Below are 9,811 nucleotides of genomic sequence, written 5' to 3'. Positions count from 1 at the left end.
ATTCCAGTTACTACACTTTTGCATTTGTTTTCTTTTTCCCTTTGAGTTCGACACGATGTGCGAAAAAAAAATAGATTTTAAATTCGTGAAAAATCTACGTGTATAAAAGTTTTCGTAAAATAAATAATAGAGGATAAAATAAAAATTTACGTCAGGCTCTCCTTGTAATGTGTAATAGGTGTCATAAATGAAATATCAAGGTTACCAATTAACTGTTAAGAATGCAGGGCTGATCCCTCTTCTCCTTTCGTTGTATGTGGTCTAACCTTAACCCATTATTAATATTTACCAAATAAATGTTATCGACCCATTGTGTTTACCCGTTCCAATCCGTCGGACTTTGTTGTTTTTCCGGTTTTCCCGTGTCCAACTGTTATACTGGATTGTTTTCCTCCTGAGAATTTTTCCTCGATGAATTTATGTTTCTTTATATCGATTATCGGTTTTTAATTGGAGTGGCAGTTTCACCAATGTCAGATTTCTTCCCTTCGACATTCTTTTGTGGTCGACTCCTCCCTTTTATTCTAGTGATGCGATTTGTGTATATAGGTGTGAGTTGTGATTCGTGTAGAGAGCTGTGTAGCAGTTCGTGGTATATAGCAGTGAGCTGTGATTCGTGTATGTAAGCAGTGAGCTGTGATTCGTGTATACAACTGTGAGCAGTGATTTGTTATACAGTGTGGTTTGGCAGTCATCACAGGTACTGTATTCTCGTTTTCCATACTTCCGCAGAACTAGCCGTCGTCTCGGAGGACTCACTATTAAACAGGGGTCCGAAAACATCAGGAGAGGTCGTCCCACACCGACCCGAACGTGTCCCTAACTCTTGCAGCCCGGTCGCACGAGGTTAGTCACCAGGACCTTCACGCTGGTCCTCTACTGTCCGGTTAACTGCAACCCGTTGGTGTGTCTAGTAAAAATGGGATTAGTGTGTGTGTCGACGTTTGTTAGGGTCTGTCCAATTGCTCGTCGTCTTGTCGCCGGCATTGTTGTGTATTTATAACAACAAATACTTAACATGAAAGAATAAACTAACCGTCAGTAGAGGACCAGGTGAAGGCCTCCTGTGACTAACCTCGTGCGGCCCAACAACTAATGTAACGTCTGCAACTATTTCGGATGTCCGATGAAGTTATATAGAGTGTGATTAAGTATTTCGTTCATCTGTAAAACTTCGAGGCCTTTGAAAACGTACCCCTCTAAAAGATATTGACCTGGAGCAACTTAAAATCAACTTATGGAGACAATATGGTAACCTTCATTTTCCGTTTCAAAGCTAAAAAACTCGCTGACAGTAGTTTACCGCCTTGTGACTTTTCACTATTTTACGACACGTCAGGTCGTGTTTCCATGTGGAACCCCCATATGATGCTTCGTCCTAAAAGCCGAAATCGCCGATTGAAGTCCCTTTGGAGTCCCAAAGGCCAGGATGCTTCGACCAAGAGAAAAATCGTCTCGATCTAGAGGTACCCACTGAATAGGACCTTGGATCAGACACGAGGCTCGTCCTATTACAGAGTCCTATTTCTCTAGTTAGACACGCCCTCAAAGAAGAAGAACAAACGAAATACCGCTTAGCGAAGTGAACCTCGTATATAGCCGGTGGATGACAACTAAATAAATTACATATTTGACGGCATAACAAAGTACAACTTGTCAACAACTGCATTCGACGTGGTAACTAAAATAAAAGTACTTAACTTTGGCAAAGTCCTATTTATATTTCCTATTTATATAATGTCAAACTCCAACTTTGGTAACACTTGTCGACTATTGTTGTCAAACGTCTCAAATGTCACCTAGTCAGTATAATGTCCTATTTCCTATGTCAAGGTTTGAGGCCAACGTCAAGTTTAGTCGGTTGACACACTTGCACTTTTTACTTATCTTATAAGTGGAGTGGCTAGAGTCTCCGTAGACTGATAATATTGTATATCGCAATTCCTTTCGAATGAATTTATAGACGGTGTCTGTATTCATTGGGCCTAGTCTCATTGAAATTCATGTCAGGCTCCGTATAGTGTACGTATTACATAAGATAAAGAGGGAATAGACTCAGTCGACTCGGCATAGACCGGCACCGTTGTAGAGTGTCACAGTGTATGACATACGTCTTCAATAATAAAATTCCGTTGTGTAATTCAACTCCCTTTGTGAACTCAGTTTACATTAATTTCAGTCTAGTGAGCACAGAATCTGCCCCGTCAACTATATTGGACCAATTTACATGCGTAGGTTGTGAAAAAAGAAAAATGGTCGACATAAATCTGGAAACCGTCCACCGTCGGATACATCAGAAATAGGACCTATTTTCACAAATTCAGTACCTACAAAATTTTCAAATTGAAGAAGTATAATCTGATTAATATGCAACTGAAAAGTAAGTCCTTCATACTGCCGACGCCGACAGTCATCGCCAAGAGGTACCAAACCCTAACCAGCTTACCCGAGCGTTTATCGTGGGGAAAGTACACTTGACCGCGCGTGGATTGATCTATCCTGTGCCGCGACCAACTCGCTTTGCTCAACTATCCGGTCGCACCATCCTGTGCAAATCGCTCTCGCCGAAACACAAACCTAATTCAAGTTGGCGTATTGAGTTTTTGTATAGCGTCCTATCCAACTTGATCTAAGCAAGTCATACCATATGGGGGTCGAATCCAACGTCCGATTCTCGAGTTGAGTCACTTTTCGTGACGACGACTGCTGTAGTCTCGAGTCACACGCCTCAAATTTCGCTAGTTGCAGTATAATGTCCTCTTTCCTTTATGTCCTTTTCGACCGGCGCAACGCCTTTCTGCCGGCCGTTTTTAGTGGCTGACACACTTGCACTTCGTAATTATCTAAAGTGGAGGAGAAGCTCGTCAGACTTGATAATATTGTAATCGCAAATTCTTTCGAATGAATGATATAGACGGTGTTGTATTCATTGGTCTAGGTCTCATTTGTACTGGCAGTCAGGCGGCCGGTATAGTGTAGGTATTACATAAGTAAAGGAATAGACTCAGTCCGACTCGGCATAGACCCGGCACGTGTTGGAGGTAACATATATTGACATACGTCCTTCATAATAAAATTATTTGTAATCACTCCTTTGTGAGCTCATTAATTAATTTCCAGTCTAGCACAGTAATCTGCCACTCACTATAGTATTTGGACAAATTACATGCGTAAGTTTGTGAAAAAGAAAATGGTCACATAAGTGGAACGTCCACGTCGAGTACACCGAAAATAGGCCTATTCATAAATTCAGTACCTACAAATTTTCAAATTGCAGAAGTACTACACGAAATTAATATAGCAACTGAAAAGTAAAGTCCTTCATACACACACGACCATAGCGCGGAGGGGAACAGGTACAAAGCAACTAACCAAACTACAAGTTTATGGTGGGGAAAGTACACTTGCGCGTGATAAATATGATCTATCCCTGTCCACAACCCACTAAAGGTGAACACATGGGACACAACTCTCAGGCTACTCACACCCATACAAAAGTTTACCCCACGACAACCACAACATACTATGTCACCACATACACCCGGGAAGATATCACAACGCATTAAACATAATCGACGTTACTTTTTGAACGTTTAAATCTTACAAATGGACATTTTCTACATCTTGCGTATAAGAAAGTTTCTCTTTCTTTCCCTCTTATATTGCAGTCCCTCAATCACTTTTTTTTAATTCAGTGCAAGAATTGAGCTGGAGCTTGTCTTGCCAGGAGTTTGTAAATCTGGGCTGAAATGGTGTCAGGGTGCTCATTGGTTAGCCTGCCCTGCAACGATATTTAGTTTTAATTTTGATCCTGGTGGACTGATCATATTGGGCTCTGAGACTGCTCATTTGACCTCAGTTCTGACTTGAGAGGGAATGTTTGGTCAAACACTTTGTGTTTTGTCTCATAGTGGCGTTTTTGCACTTTTAATGAGCGCCACGGTCTCTGAACAAATGAGACACACTGGCTCTGTGCTCCCAGTGGGCAGGATGAACATGAAAGAGTCCACTAAGGGTTAAGAGCTCTGTTCTCACTGTCCACTTTCCTCTTCTTGCAGAGCACCATGTGGAATTATGTGTCTCTCCCTGTCTGCCGCTAACACGCCTGTTCACTCTCCTCTCCGCTTCTCTCCCTGTATCGCTAATTATTCTCTTCACTCACTTTCCTTTCCGCTTCTCTCTGCCGCGCTTTCATCTCTTCTGTGTTTCTCTCCCTGTATCGCTCACTTGTCTCTTTCGCCCCTGTCGGCGGTTAAAATAGAATCACCCCATTAAAATTGAAATCCCCTATTAATGTATTGATTATAGGTCCGGGTCCGTATAGGTCGGCGTCTGGGTCCGGATCCGGTTCGCGGTCCACCTGTTGCTGACCCCTGCACTATAACAAACCTTATTGGCTCATCGGGCTGCTCTCATTGTGTTCAGCCGCTGTTACCTTCTCTGTTTGGTAATCTTCTTGTAATCTCTTTTCTTTTATTCTTTATGGGCCCAGCATCTCTTAAGAGTTTCACATGTAGTGTTGCTTCAAATCGTATTCACCTTCATGTGCGAATGAAAAGAAAATCTGATTTTGATTGGTCTGATTGATTGATGTCTGACACAGCTAATGGTAATAGCCCTCTCTTGCTTTCTAGACTAACTACATTTGTGTACCGACCATGAGCTAATCCAGTAGTGGGGGCATGGGGGGCGCCAGGATTTGTTTGCTGCAGGGTGAGGAGAAGGTTTTAAGCGGGAACACAGGAAATCTGTAAGCAGCAATATATCTGAGTACAAGCGTACAGTTTGAGCAGAAGCAGAGCAAATCTAAGTGCAAGCAGGCACTATTTGAGTGTGAGGATCGGGTTTGAGTGAAAGAAATCAATAAAGTATGCTCTCAAATTTAAATACCACGCTCTTGAATAAAGATAGGGAATAACCCCCATAATAACTGACATAACTATTAACTTGGACACGCTACAATATTATCATTAATATTTAAATTAAAACATTCCTTTGACACTTATAACATTACTTTGCAAGGTAAGCACAACCAAAATAAGTTTGTAAAAGCAGAATTTGAACACTGTTTCTGTGCTCCTACAATATTTTAATACCATTACACCCTAAGCGTACAAGTACACAATAGCGATCGTTCACTTTCAACTGGCATGCTGTGGCATTTAACCTCATCACCACACCGCACGCACACGCACGCACGCACGCACGCACGCACGCACACACACACACACACACACGTGTATAAATATATATAGATACATTTTCATAAAAAAACAATGGGCTTGCTAAGCCGTTGCTAGGCCAATTGTTGGAGTTGCTACAGCAACTCCAAGCTACCCCCTGGCGCCGCCCCTGAGTGGGGGGCATGTGGGACAGTGCCCAATACATATTAAACCTTGTGCCCTGTCTTCAAATATGAATTATCTCAAACATTTACAGATAAGAAGCTATAATTTCAGATATATATATATATATATAAGTACAGGTATCTATTCTGTTTTTGTGTTCATGTGATTGATTGATTAACTTATGTGCACAATTGAACTATCATATAACATTTTTTGAGTGCCATTGGACTAAAGAGATATCATTGGAAAGCTAAGAAACGGCCTAAAAATGTTGTAAAAGAATCAACATGTGTTCCAGTGTAATTATGACTGACTGTAAAGGAGCAAGCCACATACACTTTTAGGGTTATCACGATTTTGATTGGTCTAAAATTGACCTTTCAATTTCAATCATAGGTATCAAGTGAAGTCTCCATGTGGCGACATCATGCTTTGATACAAACTGAATGAATGAGGAAATAAAATGGGGTGGAACAGACTCTGGGTTTGTTGAATAGTTACCACGGTAACTGACCTAGAGCTTTAGTTACCTCTTTTCTGGAACTGAAACCTCTGATAGCTCAGACATAGCAATCTCAGAGTTTTCACTTGATGATTCATAATGAGATGTGTGAGTGCTCTTGCGTCATTATTTATGGGTAAATAATTGCAGTGCTAGATTTGAGGTTGTCAGAAGTTGGACACAGTATGACTCAATCATCAATCAAAAAACTATGAATTTGGCTTATAATAAAAAAACCTAATCTATTATCCATTACTCTCATGACACAGTGGCTTAGCAGTGCATTTGCACAACAGCTGTGAAGGAAACTCTCGCCTCAAATCAAACTCCTGATCAGATATCGGAGTTGGTAATGCTCCACAGTCATGGAGGAAATATTTGATTATTTTGTCAAAGCTGCCACAGAGATGGATAGCATTGGGACAAAGCTTCAGATACTCGCAGTCTTCCTGCAGAGCTGAACATTATTCCTCTGCTGCAAGGCAAGATGCACGCCCCCCCCCCACACCCACTCATTTTTCTTCTGGGCTTTCCTTGCCTCCATGAGTCACAGGTGCACGCATGCAGCAGAGAAATCAGGTAAATGTAAGCCCTGAGCCGATTCTTTGGGAATCACTGAGACTCATTGTGACACATGAATCACATCCAGGCATACCTTAGGGTGACGCCTCACAATTGGTGTGACTGCATTATTTCTGCCTGCCAGAGAGCCGCACTGCTCAGGGGTTTTCCTTTCTGAAACCTTTCTACTCATATAGTTAGATACACAGTATGTATGCAATCCCATTCCCATTTCTCTGTACTCGAAAGTAGTGAGTCACACGCACGGCTCTCCTGCATGGCTAATGGAGTTAATCAGAGTTGGAAAGGTAGAGTCAGGGAAAATTATGGCCTACTCTATTGTTGAATGCCTGACCTTATCAGTTCTATTGTACCACTGCAATTGTTGATGTCACCTCTTCATTGAGGTAGCAGGAAGTGGGCAGGTTGAAGCGGACGGTGTGAATTGAAGCTGGGGGTTCAGCAGGGCACAGAACTGTTTGTAAAGTGTGATGACCCACAGAGGCATCACGATGATATCACTGACAAAGCTGTGATAAGATTGGAAATGTGAAACATACCTTAATCAACAAGCTCCATATGCATCTGTAAAGATAATGTATGGAAAACAAGGTAAATACACTGGCAGTGAACGTTCAAAATGAAAGTTGCCTTGTTAAATTGATAGACAGCTTAAGAGTCTACAGCATGGTAGGAGTTGTGTGAGACCGTCAAGACTTAAATTAACAAGCAAATGTATTTTTTTTTACTTTAGCAAAAGATGTGAGGTAGATATAATAAATTATTAAAATGTTTTTTAAAAACTATTAATAGTTAGGCACCACATGGGAAATGAAAATGGTTTTGGTTTGTGTGTCTTTGCTCATGTATTATTTATCATTAATTTCACGTTCAACTTCACACTTAGCTTTGGAGGTATTTGAACATTTGCAGAGATAAATTACTTACATTTTGATACACAAATTATGAATCCATGATCATCAAAACATTCCCGTCATTGATCATTTTCATCAAGTCAGCCCCTCGAAAGTGTGTACATAAGTCGAATATTACAAAGTTATTCTGTTGCTCCTGGGCAGCCAATGGCAGTTGCGTTTGAGTAGTTGAATTCATCACCCCGGAAATACAATGACGAGGGTCAGAGTTACTAGATCCGCCAGTAAAATCTGTGAAAATATCTTCGAGAACTTTGTACTGCCGTTCAATGAGAAGACAAAAGAAGCTTAGCGCAAGTTCAAGCAGGAAGACCAAGCTCTTCATTCATATTACACGTCACTTCTTCACCCAGCTCCCTCATTAAGTGATCGGAGGCGTCACTCCCCAGCTAACCAATCACTCCTCTCTCCATTCTCACAAGCCTATCGTTGCACCCGCTAATCCCTTTATATCTGCTCTTCCCTCTTGTCAGCTGTCATTTCAGGTGACAATACGCAACCCTCCTCCACCCCTTTCGCCTCCGGTCTCCTACAGGACCAAGCTAATCCTTCTCCCTTCAGACCGGTCCCTCCTACTTATCACCACCGCCAGTGTCTAGACCCCGGGGGTTTCTTCGGAGCGGTTCTTCCCTTCCTGAATGATAACCCTGCAAACCGGGGCCTAATCGCCAAAGGTTGGAGTAATGACGTGACCCGAGTAATCGTGTGTCCATCGTGATGTTCCTCTATTGAGTGATGTTGATTGGTAAAAACAAGGTACTCTGTGTAAATGTCTCCTATTAACTTATAATGTTTTAGTGGCCACTAACGTTTATAAATCCTGAATTAGTAAGCGCAACAAAGACCTAAATCGTTTCGTCGTAGCCCTTCGAATCCACGTCCTCGAAAGTTTGAGGTGAGGTCTCTAGTATGGACTATTGAGATAAAGGTATATTTTATTTCTTTCAACGGTATTTTATTTCACGTTGAAACTAGTCGTTGTAAGTGTTGAGAGTCAATAATAGTCGATAATCCTATCAATGAGTTTTTTTGATTACGTAATGTGTAAGTGATCAATGAAATTTTTTTTCATCTACGGAATCAATGAAAGACGACATCTTCAATGACTCTACGTGGTATGTAGGTTCTACTGTGTTTATGTTTATATTTGCAAACCTTGAGTTATTCGGTCTAGTCGCACTTAGGACAGTTAGATCATTCCTGTTGTGACTTGTTATCTGCAAGACCAAAGACGAGAAAAGACTTTAGCGGTACAAAAAGAGCCCTATTGTGGAACACGTTTTCATAAAGGGGGGGTAAAGAGCATACACCGGTGTCCGGTGGAACGGGCAATGGATATACAACGAGTTATACTAGAGACGATACACTGACTGTAAAGACGAGGCAGAGGAATAGGTACTTGAACACTCACATCGTGTTTCCCTTTTCCCTGCAAGCCAAATAAAAAGACAGGAGGGCAATAACGCATCTTCACCTTCTGTAATTTCATTCGTCCATTGTTCTAGTAAAAACGAATAATTGAACATTACATTAATGACGTACTTGTTTTCATCGTACAATGTAATGACACATTGTCATTGTAGCTAATGAGATGTACCAATGAAACATGGAGACACATAGATAGTTACCTGGAAACACGAGTACAAGTATACAATTTGTGTTAGTGTCTGTTTAGTGACTGATACGGTTCGTCAGAAACGTTACTGAGGTTCAGGGACAAATCCGCATGAGGTGGACTTATCTCGAATTGAATGTAAACACCTACTCGAATGTCCCCCTAGAACCCCACCACCACGGGAAGGATTGTGGGGGGTGAGCCCGAGCCACGACGCCACAACGACGTGCGGAGGGACAGTGACGTCTCCAACAAATTACTTCGTTCCCGGTCCGAGTGACTGTTCGTACCATCACTCTTTGACTGTTCACCACCATACCTGTACGGAACAGAATGGATGGAACAACACACTGTTCCCTGTTTACCTAATATAAGAGGCACACAACATGTTCGTTACGCACCGCACAAGTCACAGAAAACCACATAACACCTTTGCCCTTACCTGTTGCCTCCCCCTACAGTCCAACTACACGAAATGGTTCAGTAACTTGTAAAGATAGGGTTCTTTCGCACCGAGAAGTATTGACCAAGTCCACACAGTCTCCACTTACGCGACACGGTGCAGAGTCCTCCTGTCAATAATTGGCGGACTCGCGGGACGACTGTGAATTTTCCGGTCCGTTTTCAGGTTTCGCGTTCATAAGACGGATAAAGCTTAAATCGGTAATGTTAGTATAAACTTTACCAACGTGAATGGAACGACCACTAAACACCTCTACCTGAGTCAGAGAGACGATAACACGAGAGTATTAAGTAGTCCTCCTCTGCAACTAATATACTTTATTATAAATAAATGACCCTGTGCATTATACGTACTTTATTACTACGGTTCTAACGCTGTCCTCTATAC

At 41.7% G+C, this 9,811-nt stretch overlaps 1 protein-coding gene across 1 annotated transcript in view; it reads right to left on the bottom strand.

Annotated features, from left to right (window-relative positions):
* LOC104955701 (cullin-5-like) overlaps positions 1–722 on the bottom strand; it is a 3,754-nt gene extending 3,032 nt beyond the window's left edge. The window contains exon 1 of the mRNA XM_010783089.1: positions 705–722. Coding sequence (XP_010781391.1) covers positions 705–722 — 18 coding nt within the window. The remainder of the gene's footprint in view (positions 1–704) is intronic.
* Between the last annotated feature and the right edge of the window lie 9,089 nt (positions 723–9,811).

The sequence above is a fragment of the Notothenia coriiceps genome, unplaced genomic scaffold, assembly GCF_000735185.1.
Source record: "Notothenia coriiceps isolate Sejong01 unplaced genomic scaffold, NC01 NC01_scaffold00024668, whole genome shotgun sequence".
Lineage (NCBI taxonomy): Eukaryota > Metazoa > Chordata > Actinopteri > Perciformes > Nototheniidae > Notothenia > Notothenia coriiceps.
This window is presented reverse-complemented; position numbering and strand designations above follow the sequence as displayed.